Genomic DNA, 21,437 nt, shown 5'->3' with positions numbered 1-21,437 from the left:
TCTCTCTCCACCATTTCCGTTTCTATTTTCTTCTTCCTCTTCCTCTGCACAGGCTGCAGGCAGCTACAACAACAACAACACTATTCAATCAACTGTTAGAATGAAACCAAAATAAAGAATGAAAGTAAAATAAATAATTTTGGCACCTCATTACGAATTCACCCTCCGTCAATCAATCTTATTCCGTTTCAGTCCCCTTTCCCCAATCAATGGCTCCCTCCAGCTCTGCGTCGCCGGCTAAGGCGCCGTCTTCGGTATCGGTGGCTCACAAGAGGGTCCAAAATCGAGCTTATTCGGATATCATAAGGGAGAGGTCGGAGTCTCCGCCGCCGAAGAAATTAAGGTCGATGAAGGAGATCATGGCCGTAGCCAAGCACGTTCAGCTGGAGGAGGAGGAAGAGGAGGATGAGGAGGAGGAGGAGCACGACCAAGGCTCCGTCGTATGCAGCGGCGCTGGGAACGACTACGAAAACCTGGTATGTGAACAATGCGGCTCCGGCGAGAAAGACGACGAGATTCTTCTCTGCGATAAATGCGATAAGGGCTTCCACATGCTCTGTGTTAGGCCCATTGTTGTCCGGGTCCCTATTGGGCAGTGGTTCTGTCCTTCCTGCACCGCTGATCAACGCCGCCCTATCAAAAGTACGCACAAACAAATTCCACTGCTCTCTTTCGCGTACACTTGTGCGTATCTGCACATACATTGTGTGCTCACATATATGATCATGCATGTTAATGAAAATTTTACTGTTTTGATTGTGTTTTTAGGCTTTTCGCAGAAGAAGATTGATGATTTCTTTCGAATTCAGAAAGGCAGCAAATTGGTGATGAAATGCACATCACCCCAAGGTAAAACAAAGTGTAATTTGTATATAGTGATCATTGATGTAATTTGTGCATGATGATCATTGATTTTAATTGGATTTTTTATTGTTTTGTAGAGAATATTACATGTATATTTCATTTTCAAAGTTAGTATCCTTTTAATTTTGTGATTTTCTAACTTTTGTATTCTTATCCAATTTGTTTTCTACTTGTTCTTAGTACCAGGTGTATACTGGGACTACATATGTATGGTCTACAAATTCTGAAACATAGGACAACTGAAAAAAATTTCTTCCTTTTTGAGAACAGAACAGATGCAGTATAAAGAATACTTTAATAAACAATACAAATAAAAAAAAAGGGCTCCTTGGTGGTCCATGAGTTATCTAGTAAGAAGTTTTAATGTTCCATGTATATATTTATACACTAGATACCATAGGGGAGATCTTGACCTTTACTGTCATTGCAAACTATTTTCTAGCTTAAAGATATAATCATTATTTAATCTAGTGGTTTGATGTGTGGATTCATGCTTTATGGAACTGTTTTGTCAAAAGATAAAAAAGTTGAGCCATCCTTGTAGTATCATATGCTCCTTAACAAGCTACTTAAGCCATGCTTGAAGATTTTAGGCTAGTATATTGTTTCTCAGAAGCCTTTTCTCAATGAACTAAATATTTGATAGTGCTGGAAAACATGTCACTGGAAGATCCTTAGCATTTATTTAAGAAACTAATACAATTGGTGCTATGAAATAAAGTGCCAGCTGCCATGCTAATCTGCCTAGTAGTTAGTTATTTTTGTGAAAGACTGCACAGTGAGCTGTTAGTCTGTTACAATCCCATTGGAAACAAAAATAGAAGGGATTTTGATATCATAAATTTCCATGTTATGGATAACTACATTAGTATATTCCTAATTCCTTAATCTTGTTTCTCAATATACAGTAATATTCCTAATTCCTTAGTTATGTACCCAAAACTACAGTTCTGCTCCTGAAATGTTACTTCGTGTCTATAAATAGGAAGAAATCTTCCTCATAATAGCTTTACTTAAGGTGTCAGATCCTAGATAAATCAAGAATTACAGATTGCCTGTGTTATTTCATGTAGATCCTAGATAAATCACTCTGCTCCCTTGCGTGTCTGTGTTCCCTTGGAGACGCAATTTGTTTTAATTGGAAAAGTAGTAATTATCTCTCAAGCATTCAACTTCTTAGAGCAGTAAAATTTCTTAGCTTTTCTGAGTTTAAGGAGAAGAAAAGAGAAAAGAGCTAGTTTTCTATGCTTACTACTATTAGGAATCCTGTTTGAGAAGATGTTGTTCCTGAAATTTTTGGACTATGACATTGATAGCCAGTTATAGCAGCCCATTTCTTATATTAGGAAGCAGTTTTCTTCAGTGCTTTCCTGAACTTCGTTGCCTAAACTCTCAATTTTCATAAATACACTTAGGAAAGCTTTTTCATCAATTTTCTTCTCCATTTCTCTGACTTATCCATGACTTGCTAAACTTGTGCCTCACTATTGGGACAAATATCTGATGGAGAGGTGAAGAACATTTCAAGCAAGAATGATCTGGATAGAGGAAGGCAATCAAATGTATGTTCTTTGTGCATGTTCTACTTTCTAAGAATCAGTATTGCCAAATCTTAAAATTTAATGAATAAGTATCTTAATTGTCCTCTGCATGTGGATTATAAGCAGAAGAACTAATTCTAGAAAAATCCAGCACCAGATATTTTCCACCAAAAGCCCCTAGCAATATGAGCTTTGAGCTCATGCAGATTACTAATGGAAGTGAAAAGAAATAAGGGTTCATATATGAACATTGATGAAGACATTGCATTTGAAGGTGTCCTTTTACATGAATTATGCTAGTCTCGCTACTTTTATTGCTACAATTGCTCTTTGTAGACAAGCATTACCTGAATGACAATTCAGGTGATAGGCTGGTTTTATTGCTCTTGTTCTCTTCTACTCTTTTATATGTTTAAATTACCAATATGCAAATTTTCAATCTTTTGTGTCAGCAATCTTGTATAGGAAGGATTTAATGCACATTATTTAACACAGTACCCAAAGCTATCTGTGTTTCAACTTTATCACACACTGAACCATTTATTTGTTTCCTTTGTGTGGTGACTAGATATCAGAAGACGGCGAAAGCGTACTTTAGGTTATCACAAGAAGCGCAGAAGATTATTGCCATTTACTCCGACAGAAGATCCTGCTAGACGACTAGATCAAATGGGTACTCTTGCCACTGCTTTAACAGCTCTTGGTATGGAATTTAGTAACGAACTCACTTATGTTACTGGCATGGCTCGCAAACGTGCAAATCAAGCAAAATTTGAAAATGGTGGAATGCAGGTTCACTTGAACTTTTATTGGATTGATTTTATTTTTTATTTTGCATTGAAATAAATGTTTTACCCAGCACTTCTTATATCTGTTGTAATTGTGCTTTTTTGTTCTTTTCTTTCTCTCTAACTTCTGTTAGGTTCTCTCAAAAGAAGATACTGAAACCTTGGAGCAGTGTAGAGCTATGTGTAAAAGTGGCCTATGGCCTCCACTTATTGTGGTTTTTGATTCATGTGAAGGGTATTCAGTTCACTAACCTGTTCTGTGCAATGATTCTCTTACAATTTGTGATTGCATGTCGAGTTTAATCTTCTTGAATGTTGCAGCTATACTGTAGAAGCTGATGCAGCTATTAAGGACATGACATTAATTGCAGAGTACACAGGGGATGTGGATTACATTAGAAATCGGCAAAATGATGATTGTGATAGCATGATGACACTTCTTTTAGCAACGGACCCATCTAAAAGCCTTGTTATCTGCCCTGATAAGCGTGGAAATATTGCTCGCTTTATCAATGGCATAAACAATCACACATTGTAAGGCTACATTACAAACTTTATCTCCTTCGTTTGGTCATCTCTGTTACTTCTCCACTATGATGGCTCTGTTCTAAGCTCAACATCCATTAATAAACATCTCTTATTTAACTTTGTTATTTGTGTGAGGAAAATGTTTTATGAATTAACAATATTGAAGTGAAATTTTCATGAAGGCAATCCAACTTCTTTGCTGCAGGGGTGGTAGGAAGAAGCAGAATCTGAAATGTGTGAGATACAATGTAAATGGTGAATGCCGGGTCCTTTTGGTTGCAATTCGTGATATTTCTAAGGGAGAGAGGCTATACTATGACTACAATGGATATGAGCATGAATACCCTACTCATCATTTTGTGTAGAACTGATTTGAGCACAGTTTTTCTCCATCGTGTCTATAGGATCGAAAGAATTCTTTAAGCTAGAGCAGAGTCAAGTTTTTTTTTTTTTCCCCCTCTAATTTCATTATCTATTGCCGGATGTTGATGCTGGCTACTTACATATGATTAAAAAAGAAAGAAAAAAAGAAACAGATTTTTAGCTGGAAAAAAAAAAGAGTTTGATTGAAGGCAGAGAAAAGTTTTGGACAGTGAAGGTAGGGAGGTCCTAGGAGAGCAGCACTGATGGTTGTTTTTATTCTTATTATCAAGCTTAGGTAGTAAGCTGGTTGGCCATTTGTACATGGTGATGCCAAGTGTTATATCATTTCTTTATCCCCAGTGACTTCCAGATCTGAGGTTCCACTACTACTTTAATTGTGTCAGCTACTCTTTTGGATGCTATTTTAGTTTTGATACATGTATGTTTAACTTTTTTTTGAAAAAAAAAAAAACATTAAATTTAAAAATATTAAGAAAATGGTTCATTAATTGTTTTGTGTGAAATGATAAAAAGGAATAGTGTAATGTATATGAGAATGCAGGTAGGGCAGGCACTAAGCTATGTAGAAGATTGAATGGAAGAATATTCACTGTGCAGGCAGGGAGGCAGGCCACTTGTATTTAATAATGACATTACATGTAAGACCAAATACGATGAAAGGGGCGAAAATTCCCAAAAGTCACTGCTAATGACTTGACTAATTAAAGCACATGACACCAAACTATTTTCAGATTGGCTGATTTATTGAATAAAAATTTATACATTTTTACGACTATATATGTATGTGTCCCTATATCTTGTTTTTGAGTTTTTGTAATCAAATATATCACACCGCACATTAATTAATTAATTTTTTTAAGTGCATAGAGTAGTTGATGTTGTTAGGTGTATACGTACAAGTTACAACTATGAATTATGATATTAGGTTGTATATAATATAAGTTGTTAGTTGTGATGGTACCAATATGAAAAGCTATTGATATGATAATTCTAATTTAAAAACAATATTCTTGTTTTTATTAAAACCCCCATTTTGGTGTTTGGGTTAATGGACTAGCTAGATTTAGGAGGAGGAATCCATCCATCACCATCACCATCACCTTGGATAAAATTATGAACCGAATATGAGTTTACATGCTCTACCGGAATAATGCTGCTCCAATTCACACGCCCAGCTGTGCTTCCCCCGCCTCCCGTATTTTCCAATTCCCCGTAATAAAGGGTATTCAGTGCAAAATCATCTTTCCACGGAAGCCATCCTTCCTTGGAAACTATAACCTCAAACCTTGACCCTATAAAAACTGTCCTCGAATACTCCTTCCATGGCCTCCCAAGGAAGTTCTTGTGCACCTTGGGATTTTTATAGTACAGTTTGAGGTACTCCTGGGTGCCATTGACGGTGCAATTGTGGAACACGAATCCTGTAGTCTGCGCAGGGTCGATCCTCCCGTGGGCCGTGACGGCGTTGTTCTCGCCTTTCTCTGGGTCCACTGCTCTGGGCACGACCAGGATTTCTGAGTCCTTGAAGAAGGCGGCGGCGTTCCCGAAGATGAAGTCTACGTTTCCTTGGATGCGGCAGGATTTGTAGTATTGGCGCATGGATTTGGCGTACAGAGTGTCTTGGTTCCCTCTGAATTCGCAGGTTTCTACCACGGTGTGGTCGCTGTCGGATCGGAAGGCCACTGCCTGAGAACCAGTTCCCGTGTTCTCGAATGTAAGATTGCTTGCCATGAATCCATCTCCCAATACTCCAACCGTCGCGGATTCGTAGGTTGTCATCAAAGGTTGACCCACTTTTAGAGACCCCGTAATCACGGTTTTCCCAATCCCGTCTCCTAAGAAAACCACGTTAAACTTGTACAACGGTACCCTAACCGTTTCATTGTATACTCCTGCTTTGATCCAAATCACGAACCGCTCCGTTGGTTTAGAGTCCGGCGCCGCATCAACCGCCTCCTGCACCGTCTTGTAGTCGCATCCGCCGCCGTTGCAAACCGTCACGTTCGGGTTCAAGCCCTTGGGCACGCCGCCTTCAAAATCCAACCCGGACTTGTCGGCAGGCTCCCAGTACCCGTTCCGTTCGGTCTTGGGCGGGCCCCACAAAGCGGTGTTTTCGCCGTACACATCATAATTCGCTAACATGCTCAGCCCGGCGCTGGTCATCGGAATTAAGGTGTCATTGATAAACGCCATAGTATTAACAACCTGCGCCGTGTCATTCACCAAGCTAAAGGCGGACCAGCTGCCGTACTGGAAAGCCAGGCCGGCGCTCAGCCACGCACGCCCGTCCTTCATCTTATCGCCATCCAGACCGTACCGATCCGTCAACCCGACCCGATACCTAGAATACCCAATTGCCTCAAGGGAATTGTTGGCAGCCTGCGTCCGGTTCAGATTCCCAGTAGATCCGGCCAGAATATCCTTCACCTGCGATTCCGCGGTATCCAGATGCTGGAAAGTGAGATTCAGTACGGACTGGAGAATCTGGAGCGCAGTTGCGTTTGGCGGCAGTTGACCAGATTGGGTCAATGCGCGTTCGCACAACGCTGGGTCACGTGAGGCATTGCAAGCAGCAACAATGTTGGCCGGCGTAGCTGAATCTTCCGGTAAATAGCGGCGAATGACCGAGGAGGAAGAGGAGGCGGAGAGGAGGAACAATGTGAGGAGAGCCAGTGATAAAATGGACCCCATTGAATTGAGTGGACCAAAGAATGGCCCCTGAATCTGCCCTCATATAATAATCTTCATCGCTCAGCTCACTAGCTCACTATAGAATAGAAATAATAAATATATTCTTTAAATGTAATGCTGAAAATTTGGAAAATAATTAATTAGCGGGCCAAGAAAAACGTTTGACAGATAGGATTGTTGTCGATCTATATAATTATCATTACTACAGCCAAATCCGGTTTATGCTTGAAAATATCCTTAATTGGTTTCACTGTTTACTCCATTATTACCACCTGTGACTTGTGATAATACACAACACAACTGTGTTTTGACTGTTTACTCCATTATTACCACTACTTGTGATAGTATTCCACTCAAGGCAGGCATAACGTAAGACTAAATACAAATTTAAAAAAACAATTAAAGATGTTTTGGACTTTATGGCATTTAAAACGATATTAAATACAAAATTAATGCCATTTTTTTATGAAATTATATTACTTTTTAAGTCAATCAAGAAACACATAATATAATTTTACTAAATACTTTCACTTTCCCATTTTACAATGTATTGTTTACTATGCATTAGTTATAGACCTTTAACGGTATAGGTATATTATATTATTTTAACCTATAATAATAATTATATTATTATTATTAGCGAATTTATTAAAAATAAATAAACATATGTTCACGAACTTAGGCCCGTGAACACTAATCACATGTCCCGTTCCTAATTACATTCACGGTACTAGGCATCGGGCTTATGAGTCTCATTGACGGGCTCAAGCATCTCGTTGCCTAGTACCTTGAAGAGACAATGGGAACAATGAGACTTGAAGGCGGGACTGTGGAATCCGTCAGCACAGTTTTGTTTTTTTTCCTTTTAAAAATAGGGTTGTTTTAGGAAAAATAATTGATTTTTCTCGATAAGTTAGATCGAAAAAGGTGCTTTAAGCAACTTATTAAATTTTATTGTTTAGGAGCAATAAAATGTTGCAAATTTTTGATTAATTAAACACTCATATTGGTTGTTTGACTTTGTCAAATAAACCAAATTAGTTGATAAGTTAGGTTACCAAACAATGGATATGTATGTCAAAACTAAAGATCAACTCTATCTATTACTTTCATATTTAATATGGAGTTTTTCTTGGTCCATTCATAATGTGTCGAGTTCAACCAAAACCATCCTTAGCTTGCTTATATTCCACAGACATTAAAGCTCGATCTGTAACATTATATTTATTATGTCTGACTTTTAGCAAATTATAATTGTGGTGCAAAGGAAAAAATGGAAGCTGTGAGCTGATGGTGATGGAATTATGGCGTACGTGCAATATTGAATTAAAAGAAGTAACCAACATATATATAGCAATAATATTCCGATCCATTATATTGCAAAAGGCCGGGGACAACAAATATATAACGTTTTCTTCAATTCCTGCTTGTAAGTTATCACTTAGGTAGCTTGTATCACCAATTACAAATTAAAGGATTAGTTTAATTTGTTGAGTGAAATATATCCAGATTGAGGAATCCATGTATCCCCCTGGATAAAATTGGGAACCGTATATGAGTAAAGATGTTGTGGCGGAATAATGCTACTCCAATTGACGCGCCCCGATGTGTCGGCACCAGCTCCCCTATTCTGGAATTCCCCATAATAAAGCGTGGTGAGAGCATAATCATCCTTCCATGGAAACCATCCATCCTTTGAAACAATATCCCCAAAGCTACACATTATGAAAACCGTCCTGCAATACTCCTTCCACGGGCGTCCAAGATAATTACGGTGCACGCTCGGATTCTTATAGTAAACTTTCAAGTACTGTTCCGTGCCGTTAATGGTGCAATTCTGGAACACGAAACCAATTGTCTGGGCAGGGTCGATCCGGCCGTGGGCCGACACCGCGTTTGTCTCCCCCTTCTCCGCCTCATCTGGCCTTGCAGAGAACAGGATTTCACAGTCTTCAAAGTATGCCGCTGAATTCCCGAATATGAAGTCTACGTTTCCTTGGATGCGACACGATTTGTAGTATTGGCGCAGGGATTTCACGTAAAGGGTGTCTTGATTTCCCAGGAATTCGCAGCTTTCTATCAGGGTGTGATCCGCGTCGGATCGGAAGGCTACTGCTTGGTAACCAATTCCTCTATTCTCGAACGTCATATTGTACGCCATGAATCCATCTCCAACAACACCTGAGGACGACACACAATTAATGTGCATACATATAAATTTATATAAAAAAATGAATTACGTACCGACGGTGGCAGAGCCGTAGGTATTCATTCCGGGTATGCCGGAATGTAGAGCTCCGGTGATGACAGTTTGGCCCATACCATCTCCTAAAAACACAATATTTAGCTTCTTCACCGACACCCGAACCATCTCCTTGTAAACGCCAGCCTTGATCCATATCACGAACAGGTTCCTGGATTTAAGGCTGGGCGCCGCATTCACCGCCTCCTGAACCGTCATATAGTCGCACCCCTCGCTCTTGCAAACCGTCACGTTCGGTTTCAGGCCCTTGGGGACGCCGCCTTTGAAATCAAACCGGCGGCTAGATCGATCTCCCTTCACAGGCTCCCAATACCCCTCCCTCTCCGTCTTCACAGGGCCCCACGACCCCACGTTCTCTCCGTGCACATCGTAATTAGCCAGCATATTCAGGGCGGTGCTGGTCATCGCCATTATGGTGTCGTTTATAAGAGCCATAGTATTGATCACCTTCGCGGTGTCGTTTTCTTTCTTTAGGGCGGACCAGCTATCGTACTGATACCCCAGGGCGGCGCTCACCCACGCACGCCCGTCTTTGATTTTAGGGCCCTGTAAACCGCGATGAGCTGCCAACGCGACCCGATACCTGGAATATCCCAGAATCTCTCCGCAAACCTTAGCTGCCGTGGTGAGGTTCCGGTTTCCGGAGGCGCCGCCCAGGATATCCTTGGTCATCCAAATGGCCTTGTCCAGATTTTTCAAAGTCACATTCAGGGCGGATTGGATAACCTGGAAGGCGTTTGCGTCGGGCGGGACGAAGGTGAGCTTGGTTAACGCGTCTTCGCATGATGGTGGATCACGGGAGGCGACGCAGGTCGCAGCAATCACTGGCGTAGTCGATTGTTGGGGCGACAAGGAACGGTCGGCGGAGGAGGGATAGGCCAAAATGATGAGGAGCGTGATTAACAATGTGGACGCCATTGAAATGGGTTTGAATGGTACGTTGTGGATACAAGATATATAATGGCGGGGGTTTCTTAAGATGCGATGCTCCCCTTATATATATATATTCGTGAAGATATGTATAGTATATTCGCAGATCGATAATACTTGAAATCCACGACAACCGTCAAAAAAAGAATATACTATACATGCAATTTTATGTTTTATACAGGCCGGGTGCTCTTATTTATGATTCAAATCGTTCGAACAAAGCAGCGCCATTTTAAATTATCTTTTGGATACATTATATTGCATTGTATTTAAGCTAGCTAGCGCAATTTTGATAAAAATTAATAATTTGATAAAATAAGGATAATAAAATCTAAACTTGACATTATTGGAATGAGTTTAGGTGGGTGTATATTTTACATGTTTGGTAATAGAGTGGAATTAAAATGATTACCAATATTATCTATATTGATATTTGAATTGGTTAGGCATGATCCTATATGTTTTTAAAATACACACACACACAAAAAAAAAAAAAAACAAAACAAAACAAAACAAAACAAAACAAAAAACAAAAAAACAAAAACAAACACAAAAAAAAACACAAGCAAAAAATCAAAGCAATGGATCTTAAGAGTGGCAAAGAAATGAGTAAGCAATGTGGTGAAAAAGTCGACTAAATGAGGATGGATAATACTGAATTAATGGAATGGTACCTCATTTAAATTATGTAATATGTTTTGTAATTATAGGGGTAATCAAATTCTATACTTATGTTTTAAAAAATTGTCATCCAAACAATGTTTATGACTTTCATTATCATTTGTCTAACCCCATGAATCAAACACACCCTATATTAATCTTTTTAAGATGGCTAGTGCAATTTTGAAAAATAGATAATGAAGGAGGTAAACCTTGAGTTCAACCAGAAATGTGTTGTCAATAGTCAAACTTATCACTTTTTGGTGCAAAAATTGTTGATTTTACGACTATTGAAGCCATTTGCGGGCCAACACTACCAATAAAAAACAATGTATATTGCTATGGAAAATTAAGGTCTAGAAATATGAAATGCTATTATTGCTTTAGGAAGAATGAATTGCAAACTTTTTACATGTCAAGATATTTATATTGTTCGATCCATCTACTCATTTGAGGTGTTGGATTAAATTTGTAAAGTTAATCTCCTAAAATCATATCAAATGCATATTGATTCTCACAATATAAGGTCATCAGTAATCCCTTAATGGAGCAATTCAATATAATATAATCACCTAAAATCAATCCAAACGTTGAGCTGTAGTTCCCATTGGTGAAACAACAAGCTCAGCTCCTGCCAATCTGGGACCTAAATAGACTTACACATAAACAGATACCATATTTCAATTTCAGACCATATCAGTCTGATATATAGATCTTACGTACCCAACCATCAAGACTCATATATATATTGCTCCACCTTTGGCAGGCCAATTATTAGTTATTTGGATGATAGCATACGCATATTGGAGTACATGTTGACTACAACACTATCAAATGATGCCCATCCGGTTAGCCCGGGATTGGATTATTCAATATATCACATTATCACTACACTATCCAAAACCAACAACGCCTACATTTTTCTCCTTCAATTCATTTATTTTATTTTACACCAAAATAATACAAAGTATTGTTTTTATCCCTTATAATGATCTGATTTTTTTTGGTGTAACCCAAGGCCTCCACCGTCGGACACAGTGGCTAACCCTCGCTGGACTGTAGGCACCTCTATTGAGTATAATGATATGATTATACTCCTTCACATACATGACAAATGAATATATAAAGAGGAAGATGCGTTTTTTTTTTTAAATAACAATATTCAATACAATGAGGTATGGAAGTTAAATTTGGGAATGATTTTAACAAGCAAGGGAGTAGTAGTTTGACTTTAAAAAAAAAAAAAGGTTTTAATAATATAAAATATTTCTTATATTGCCTCTTAATTAATATCCATTCACTGATATAATTTTGAAATGAAAAATGATATTTTTTTCATTTAAATTATGAAGCAAGAAGGTAAGGAGATTATTTTTCTATAATTTTTTTTACAAACAATTAATTTGTAATTAAAACCTATAAATTGTGAAATTTACTTTCTTATTTTAAATAGAGTACCATAATTAAATTTTTGAAAAAGGTTGTAAGGGGTTTGAAACCCTTTTGACACATAGCAATAGATATATACCTTAGCTTACTGTAGTTATTCTTATTTTCCCTAGCAAATTTCGATCATATCATTTGTGTTTGCTGAACTTCGATTGCACAAGTTATAAGATCAATATTGGCACTATCTATGAGAATCAATACAAAAATGTATGCATTGCTCAAATTGTTAAAACTATACATATCATTAGTCCATTGTCTTGAATAAAATATCATGCCCGGTTAAGCTAGAACAAAAAATTTGTGACATGTACTAAACCTTGAACAAATCCTTTTGATCAATAACCTTAAAAAGACAAGTATTTTTTTTTTATTATTCACTTCATGATAATTATGATTGTTGAAGGTGTCTAACCACTAACTTAGAAAAAAAATATGTGACACGTTTTTTTTTTTTTTAACCACATCACTTAAAAACATAGTAAGTGTACCAGGCCATCTGCGTGCTAAATAATAGAGAAGATTACTTAATTAAGAAAATAAATCAAACTCTTGTAATTTGCAAACACATATGATACCAGGTTAGAATGCAATGGTTACATTCTTCAATTCCGAATCTATTCAATCTGCTAAAAATGTGCAAACACCTACTTATCTAACATTTATATATACCCGGACCCTTATCACTTCTAATGACATGCAGAAAATGATCGAATTAAAGATTTATGAAAGAAATGCATGTACATCATAGATCTATGATTTCATATTCAATTCTCCTTGTATATACTACCTCCGTCCCAAAATGGTTGTCTGGTTCGTTTAACGAGGCTTGACTGAAGTAATTTTTAATCCAATTTTTTATAATATTAAGTTTAGCATTAATATATAAAATTTATATATTTAAAAATTGCATTAAAAGTACTATTAAACACAAAAAATTAAATTTAAAAATAATAAAAAATTACCAAAGAAAATAAACAAAGAAGAAAGAATTGATTTAATCAATAAATAATAAATAAGATATGTAAAATGAGACAGAGGGAGTATATAATTATAAATTTAACCTCATCATCACCCGTTACTAGTACTCATATTTCATTGGAGAGATGAAGAATTGAAAAGCATTAATTAATTAAGTAAATGATGCGTTTAAGAGATGGCAAAGGCGGCATAGTGAGAGTATAATAATCATCATATATGTATCGCAGGCGGCATGACAGGCGGGTTTAGAAGAAAATGAAAGACAATAATCCAGCTTTTTCAGCACATCATATATATATATATATATATATGCATAGAGACTGCAAATCTGATGTGATATGATATGCAGCTAGGTAGCTTGCTAGGGCTAAATTAAAACCCAGTCTCATAGATCTACAACAATCTTCACACTACTTCGATCTTCTCCATCTTATCACTCTATCCCATCCATCATATCATATCATATATAATCATCACAACACTGACTCCACATACAAACAAACATAACATACGGATCCAACAATTCACTCCCATCTCATCTACTACTTTTTTTCTTTAATTCTAATTTCTTCCTTCAATTCAAACAAGCTAATATGGGTTTTAATTATTATTTTTGGATGGATAAATAACGAAATCAATCCTCATCATATAAATAAATTTTATTTTGTAATCTTAGTCAGTAGTAAACAAAAGAAATAAATTAGACCATTTCAATGATTTCCCATGTTTCGTTACTGTTTTATTCCCAGGATAGAATCAGCCTAAGCAACTTTCTCACATGCAATGGATCATATCACCAAAAACGTAACCTCTTTTATATATATATAAATATAAATATTATATGGATGGATGTACGTAACTCAAGGAACCCTTATGATTATTCCCATGCCACTTTAGTCAACACTATCGTAACAAACCCTCTTCCTTTTCCTTGTTTTTAAGGTCACATGATCCGTCAAACATTTCAATATTATATTATATATGTTTTTTTTTTCCATTTAATTTCCTTCCAATATAATCGTCACCATGCACTCAACAACTCTTACTAGGATCATATATGTAGTATACACTTACACACACACACACACAAGTGACACAACATTAATTAATTAATTTAGTTTTTTTTTGATATATTATTTATTTTGATAATTAAGTACATAATAATAAAAATGACGGCCTTTTTTTTCAGTTAATCGCCAATTACCTCGTGGTTGAGGCACATGGAGGCCGTTGGGTCGTCCGTTACCGCGTTTCCGCCGAAGGTTGTTGCGGCGGCGGCGGCCCAATTTCCGGCGGGAGGTGGTGGTGGGTGGTGGTTGAGTTGGAGGAGGCGGATTTGGCGTTTCAAGAACTTGACATAGCGGATGGCTTCGTCTAGCATGGAGGCGGTGTCCATTTTGGTGCCGCCGGGGACGAGTCTCTGGAGGATTCTGATCTTCTCGCTTATCTTCTCACGGCGGAGCCTGGCGGCGACGCTCTGGGGGTCGTCGCTGATTCTGACGTTGCGGCGCTTGGGCTTGCGGATGGTGGCTGGGTCGATATCAACCGGCTGCATAGCTGCAATCTTGAACATCATCTCCTTCACGGCTCCTAGCTCTTCTTCTTCGCCGCCTTCTTCTCCATCTTCTCCATTATTACTGCCGCCTGCACCTAAACAAGTCGCAGGAATCTGCAGATTTTCAGTGTGATTGTGATGTTGAAAGTTAGGCCACACAGTCTGATCATGAAAGGGAAACTGGTGATGATGATGATCAGTTTCCATGGGTATGGTGCTAGGCTCTCCTCCCCAACTGGAATTATCACTTATGAACTTAAGATGGTTGATGTCCATGGAGATTTTATTTTTAGAGTTTAGGAATTATTGAAGAAAAGATATATATGGAGGAGGTGAGATAGATAGATGAAGAAGCTAAGGTTTAATAATATTAGATGTGAGATTAAATGATAGGGTTTTTAAAGAATTGTGGAGTGTTTAACCTAGAAAAAATTATTGCTAAAAATGGAAAAAGAGGATGTGCCTTGTTGGTCATTAATCGGATCAAAACTGCTCAAACTCCTTTTCTATATTTTGGATGCTGCTCTCATCACTACCCTAGCTAGCTTAAATATATATATGGCCAGAAGGGCAACCAATTAACAATTTTTTTTTTCTTTTCAAATACACAAACAGTTATATACCAAAAATTTTACAACCTCGTACAACAAGATATCATATGTAGATATCTTTAGATATATAATACAGTGACAAAAATTAAAGTAAATTTGTAGATAATGATATTTTTTATAAAGTCTGATCTCCTAAATAGGAGTGCTAATTAAGAACTCATATATTTAATCTGGCTGAAATTGTATCATGATATTATGAAGTGTAACAACAGATATATACCCAATACTTTATTACTTCAAAATTATACTGTCATGAACAAATTAAAGAATTATTAGGGTGCGGTGCAATTTATGTGATGTTGTGGAAGAAGGGAGGGACCACATACACAGACAAGCTAAGGTAAATAAATAAAAGGCAGTCTGTATCTCTCTATCTCACCTTCTAGCTCTGTCTCACTACAAGTATTACTAACTTGTAACGTTTCTCTTTTTTCTGGTTTGGTGGTGTGATAGTTTTTCTAGGGCTATATATACATATATAGGTAGGGGTTGTAGAAATACAGGCCAGGCCTACCTCCTACATACTACAAGCCAGCATTGCAATATCATATCCCGGCCTACCCTGCACTTCTCCATGTATCATTATTTGCCTTGTATATGTTTAACTTGCAATGTAACAACAATATATAAAACTGTATATATATATATATATATATATATATATATATATATATATATATATATAATTTTTTAAATGAGAAAATTGAAAGGTATTATATATTATATTGTAATGAAAAAAAAAATTAATTAATAGTGGGTGATGATATAAATATATATGTGGGTGCAGCCTGCCACCTTTTTCCTTAATGAAATCATTACTTACCAAATTAAGCATCAGACATAATGCATGAAGGTTACATTATATTATATTGTGCCATTTAATTAATTAATATAATTCATTATTATTATTATTATTATTATTATATTTTCAATCATCACATGCATTTTGAATTGCGCATATAATAATAAGGTCCTTTCATTTGCATCGCCGCATCATCATCTATATAGTGTGTGTTCTCACAATAATGTTTACAAACGAAACAACTGTCTGCAGCTTTCCATTTTCATTTCTGCATGATTCCTCATAGCAAATTATGTTATACACTCGGCTCCATTTTCACAATTTTATATCTTAATATATAAAATTATATTACTCAATATTCACAGTTTTTTTAACTCTATATTCACAATTGTGTTATATAAATTCAAAAATTGTGTTATACGGTTGAATATAGAGTTGTGAAATTGTGAATATAGAGTTTTAAAATTGTGAACATGAACACGGTCCACCTTGTAAGGTGAACTTCCGTCCATGACATAGCAACCGGTTTCCTCATATATATACACACACTTCCCACTTCCTCATAATTTGTTATATCAAACCCAACAAAATCAACACACAACTCCAAGAGAAAAATTATATTTTAAGACTAAGTTACATAAATCACTGGAGACCAAACTATCCACTTGAGTACCTAGCGCCCAATTGAAGAAGTCACAAAAAGACAAAATAGAATTTATTGGTAAAGAACAAAAATGATGATTATTATAAATCTCTCTAATTAAAACTCTAACTCTAAAATTGCTAACAAATTAACTAACAACATTTCATATTTCTACGTACTAGATCGATTAGGTTTAGTGTGACTCATTAATTTGTATAAATATGACTTTTCATTCATCACTTGGGAGAATATATATTTTGACTTTGATTAATACTAATTACACCCTACTCCCAGCCCACGCCAAATGGCCTAGCTAGACAACTTACTATATTCTTCATTTGGTTAGCGTTTCTTCGCTCTTAATTAATTAATCATTTATAGCTTTGATCACTAATACTCAACATATTAAGCGTTCAAATTAAACTACTTTGCTTGTTTTGCCACGCAATATAATTATTTTATATTAGTAAGTTATGTTGTTACTTTTTAGAGCCCTAAAGTCTTAAACATGCACTAACAATATTGACATTTGATGATTTAGTTAAAAACCGACCTATTCATTCATATATATATAATTCAAATCCTATACTATACACTTTTAGTCTAGTATAAGATTTCAACCATAGAACAAAACAGTACTATAAAGAACAATATAATTTAATTACTTGTTAGGTAATAATATTATCATCATCATTCATCAATTAGCATATATGCCTGAAGCTAAGAGTCAAATTGAATAAACGTGTTAGATAGATATAAATAATAATCATAGGAGAAATTTGGGCAGCGCCCATGCCCAACCAGAAAAAAAAAATGGTAAAAGATAAAAGGAAAGGATGAAGTTGGGCACTGCCTGGATGGCAAATTAAAGGCATCAACATCATTGACAACATATGATCCATATAATGAAATTAGTGTTGGTTTTATGATGGAGGAATTAAGGTCCCGTCTAGTTTAAGCCAAAGGGTACGGTTTTTCCAAATTACACAACATATACATCATCACCATATCTATCTATCTATCTCTCTCTCTCACACACACACACATATATATATATATATATATCGATCTAGATTAATGTGCCCCTACACACCACCTAGGTTGCTGATTGATGATAATGGTGAGCACACCATATTTTTCTACCTGCGTGAACTAAGCAAAACACACCCTTTTTAACCTCATTTGCTCACCATACATTATACCGGCCTACAAATATCTAACACCGTAAGTAAAGATTATAGGTAGTGTACCCATAATCATCTTAGTGGGACAATAATTGTAGTGAAAGCATGCTATTATAATTCTAGTATTAACCATATAAATGTTTATGAAATTCATTAAGAAAATGACATAATTTATACTCAACACATAATATAGTATAGAATTATACTAGACTCTCCCACATTTTTCACCTTTTTTTTTTAAACCCTATGTGGAATGTTTTTCACTAATAAAAATGTTTTAACTATTTAACTTTTTTTAATTTATAAGTGAGCCCTTTAATTAGTTTAGAACGTAATATCTGTAGAGATGCTAGGGAATGAAAAAATGAGGGGAAATAATCATACTCCTATAATATATATGCAATTTAAATGATTATATATGAACTTAGTTTAGTATTGTTTTGTGTTCTTTAATTGATATGATGTATGCATGATTAGCCAATTTGATCGAGGAGCTCAACATAGGAACTTAAAACAGTATATATGGATGCATGCATGTAGTGTACGTGATGAAGCAGGAACCAATCGTTATACCCTGCACCACGGTGCACATAGCAATGTGCACCACGTATGTAAAACGACGTTGTTTCAGTGTTAGTAGACGCAGACGCGAATGACTCAGGGAATTCATTATCTATAATACACATAATCATTATCTATAATACACAGAACGTTGCCTAGAATACACAGAATGTTTGCCCAGAATACACAGAATATTGACACAAAATACACAGATGTTAGTGGACGCGAATAACTCCAGGGAATTCATTATCTATAATACACATAATCATTATATACAATACACAGAACGTTTGCCTAGAATACACAGAATGTTTGCCTATAATACACAGAATATTGACGCAAAATACACAGAACTCATCCTCCTAACATTCGAATGCACAAACACATCACAACATGTGTTAATAACATGAATACACATAATATTTACTAAAAAGACACAGAACTTATCTTCCTAAACATTCGAATACACAAACACATCACAACATGTGTTAATAACATGAATACACATAATATTTACTAAAAAGACACAGAACTTATCTTCCTAAACATTCGAATACACAAACACATCACAACATGTGTTAATAACATGAATACACATAATATTTACTAAAAAGACACAGAACTTATCTTCCTAAACATTCGAATACACAAACACATCACAACATGTGTTAATAACATGAATACACATAATATTTACTAAAAAGACACAGAACTTATCTTCCTAAACATTCGAATACACAAACACATCACAACATGTGTTAATAACATGAATACACATAATATTTACTAAAAAGACACAGAACTTATCTTCCTAAACATTCGAATACACAAACACATCACAACATGTGTTAATAACATGAATACACATAATATTTACTAAAAAGACACAGAACTTATCTTCCTAAACATTCGAATACACAAACACATCACAACATGTGTTAATAACATGAATACACATAATATTTACTAAAAAGACACAGAACTTATCTTCCTAAACATTCGAATACACAAACACATCACAACATGTGTTAATAACATGAATACACATAATATTTACTAAAAAGACACAGAACTTATCTTCCTAAACATTCGAATACACAAACACATCACAACATGTGTTAATAACATGAATACACATAATATTTACTAAAAAGACACAGAACTTATCTTCCTAAACATTCGAATACACAAACACATCACAACATGTGTTAATAACATGAATACACATAATATTTACTAAAAAGACACAGAACTTATCTTCCTAAACATTCGAATACACAAACACATCACAACATGTGTTAATAACATGAATACACATAATATTTACTAAAAAGACACAGAACTTATCTTCCTAAACATTCGAATACACAAACACATCACAACATGTGTTCCTAACATGAAATCACATGGGTTGCTAACATGAATACACAGAACGGTTGCCCAGAATACACAGAATACTGACACAAAATACACAGATGTTAGTGGACGCGAATGACTCCAGGGAATTCATTATATATAATACACAGAACGTTTGCCGAGAATACACAGAATGTTTGCCTATAAGACACAGAATATTGACGCAAAATACACAGAACTCATCCTCCTAACATTCGAATGCACAAACACATCACAACTTGTGTTAATAACATGAATACACATAATATTTACACAAAATACACAGAACTTATCTTCCTAAACATTCGAATGCACAAACACATCACAACATGTGTTCCTAACATGAAATCACATGGGTTGCTAACATGAATACACATAACGGTTGCCTAGAATACACAGAATGATTGCCTGGAATACACATAATATTAACATAAATACAGAGACCGGCCGAAACGGGAAATGTGATTTCCAAAAAAAACGGATGATTAATTTACAATGCTCAAAACGACGTCGTTTAGGTACGTGGTGCACATTGCTATGTGCACCGTGGTGCACAGTATAATTTGCCAGCAGGAACAAGCAAGCTAAGCTAAGGCAGATTGTGTTTAATTATATTGTTTCAACAGAATGGGATGATAATATATATACGTTCTTGTTTCAGTGTAAATGTACAGTCATGCATTACCAAGTGTTAAAATTTTATCATGGTGTGTGGTGCATTTGTGTATTTTATTTAGTACATTTCTAAATACATTGTAGTGCATTTATGCATACCTAATGATGCAATCCGCACAATTACATTGGAAGACATGTCCGCATTTGATCCAGTACGATATATATATATACACACACACACACTCCGTACGATATACTCCGTAATATAATTGATTAGAGAGATGAGATGATGAGATTAAATTGTAAAATTGAGGGAAAATTATTGTGTGGACCGTGTTACACATAGCTGTGTGGACCACGATCTAATGAGGTCATTGAATTTTATAAGTTAGAATAATGTACTTTATGTGTTATTAGAATAATAAAACTTGGAGGTAGGATAACGTACGTAATTTATAAAGTTAGAATAATAATGTACATTATTATAAGTTATAAAAAATATGTATTGCACTGAGTAATTATGCAAAACAATGTTGTTTTTGAACCGTAATTCACACAGTTGTATAAAGCACGGTCCACGCAATAACAATGATCGAAAGCAGATCAGAGGATGGGGAAGTAATATATGCATGCAATCCAATGGTCCCAATTGAATATATATACATATATAATAGAGAAAGCAAGAGACAAGCACAAAAGCTGGCCAACATTAATAATAATACAATGAAAAAGGGGGTACACTAATGCCCTCATCATAGGAACCTACCTTTATCAAAAAAGTTGGTGTAAAAGGAAACCCATTGCCACAAGGATTTAATATGTTAACAGCTTAGATTTGACGATCAGAACTCATCAGACCCCCACCCCCTCTCTTTTTATTCATTCAATATTAATTCCTGCATGCCACCCTTCAGAGCACATGGTACAATGCCAAAAGATGAGCTCGTAAATATATGGCAGTGTCTTCTTCGTAAAGTTACGAATTAGATTTCCAA

General features: G+C 35.8%; 4 protein-coding genes across 4 annotated transcripts; 1 reads left to right on the top strand and 3 right to left on the bottom strand.

Moving 5' to 3' along the window:
- Positions 1–14: 14 nt before the first annotated feature.
- LOC115999973 (probable Histone-lysine N-methyltransferase ATXR5) lies at positions 15–4,453 on the top strand. The gene is made up of 6 exons (XM_031239955.1): positions 15–642; positions 769–849; positions 2,974–3,197; positions 3,328–3,428; positions 3,515–3,727; positions 3,927–4,453. The coding sequence occupies exons 1-6, from the start codon at positions 210–212 to the stop codon at positions 4,084–4,086; spliced, it is 1,212 nt and encodes a 403-aa protein (XP_031095815.1). The 5' UTR covers positions 15–209; the 3' UTR covers positions 4,087–4,453.
- Positions 4,454–5,099: 646 nt separating this feature from the next.
- Positions 5,100–6,954, bottom strand: LOC115998331 (probable pectinesterase/pectinesterase inhibitor 51). The gene has a single exon (XM_031237870.1). The coding sequence runs from the start codon at positions 6,794–6,796 to the stop codon at positions 5,159–5,161; it is 1,638 nt and encodes a 545-aa protein (XP_031093730.1). The 5' UTR covers positions 6,797–6,954; the 3' UTR covers positions 5,100–5,158.
- A 1,189-nt stretch (positions 6,955–8,143) lies between these two features.
- Positions 8,144–10,096, bottom strand: LOC116000317 (probable pectinesterase/pectinesterase inhibitor 51). Its single transcript, XM_031240388.1, has 2 exons — positions 9,041–10,096; positions 8,144–8,977 (listed from the first exon to the last, which is right to left on the bottom strand). The coding sequence occupies exons 1-2, from the start codon at positions 9,975–9,977 to the stop codon at positions 8,274–8,276; spliced, it is 1,641 nt and encodes a 546-aa protein (XP_031096248.1). The 5' UTR covers positions 9,978–10,096; the 3' UTR covers positions 8,144–8,273.
- A 4,085-nt stretch (positions 10,097–14,181) lies between these two features.
- Positions 14,182–14,946, bottom strand: LOC115997924 (transcription factor HEC3-like). The gene has a single exon (XM_031237345.1). The coding sequence runs from the start codon at positions 14,905–14,907 to the stop codon at positions 14,266–14,268; it is 642 nt and encodes a 213-aa protein (XP_031093205.1). The 5' UTR covers positions 14,908–14,946; the 3' UTR covers positions 14,182–14,265.
- Between the last annotated feature and the right edge of the window lie 6,491 nt (positions 14,947–21,437).

The sequence above is a fragment of the Ipomoea triloba genome, chromosome 12, assembly GCF_003576645.1.
Source record: "Ipomoea triloba cultivar NCNSP0323 chromosome 12, ASM357664v1".
Lineage (NCBI taxonomy): Eukaryota > Viridiplantae > Streptophyta > Magnoliopsida > Solanales > Convolvulaceae > Ipomoea > Ipomoea triloba.
This window is presented reverse-complemented; position numbering and strand designations above follow the sequence as displayed.

Excerpts from the sequence above, each read along its gene's own strand:
- LOC116000317 (XM_031240388.1), bottom strand. The coding sequence starts at position 9,977 with ATGGCGTCCACATTGTTAATCACGCTCCTCATCATTTTGGCCTATCCC. Across the intron at positions 8,978-9,040 it reads CTACGGCTCTGCCACCGTCG|GTGTTGTTGGAGATGGATTC; the intron begins GTACGTAATTCA and ends TGTCGTCCTCAG.
- LOC115998331 (XM_031237870.1), bottom strand. The coding sequence starts at position 6,796 with ATGGGGTCCATTTTATCACTGGCTCTCCTCACATTGTTCCTCCTCTCC.
- LOC115997924 (XM_031237345.1), bottom strand. The coding sequence starts at position 14,907 with ATGGACATCAACCATCTTAAGTTCATAAGTGATAATTCCAGTTGGGGA.
- LOC115999973 (XM_031239955.1), top strand. The coding sequence starts at position 210 with ATGGCTCCCTCCAGCTCTGCGTCGCCGGCTAAGGCGCCGTCTTCGGTA. Across the intron at positions 850-2,973 it reads GAAATGCACATCACCCCAAG|ATATCAGAAGACGGCGAAAG; the intron begins GTAAAACAAAGT and ends TGTGGTGACTAG. Across the intron at positions 3,728-3,926 it reads GGCATAAACAATCACACATT|GGGTGGTAGGAAGAAGCAGA; the intron begins GTAAGGCTACAT and ends TCTTTGCTGCAG.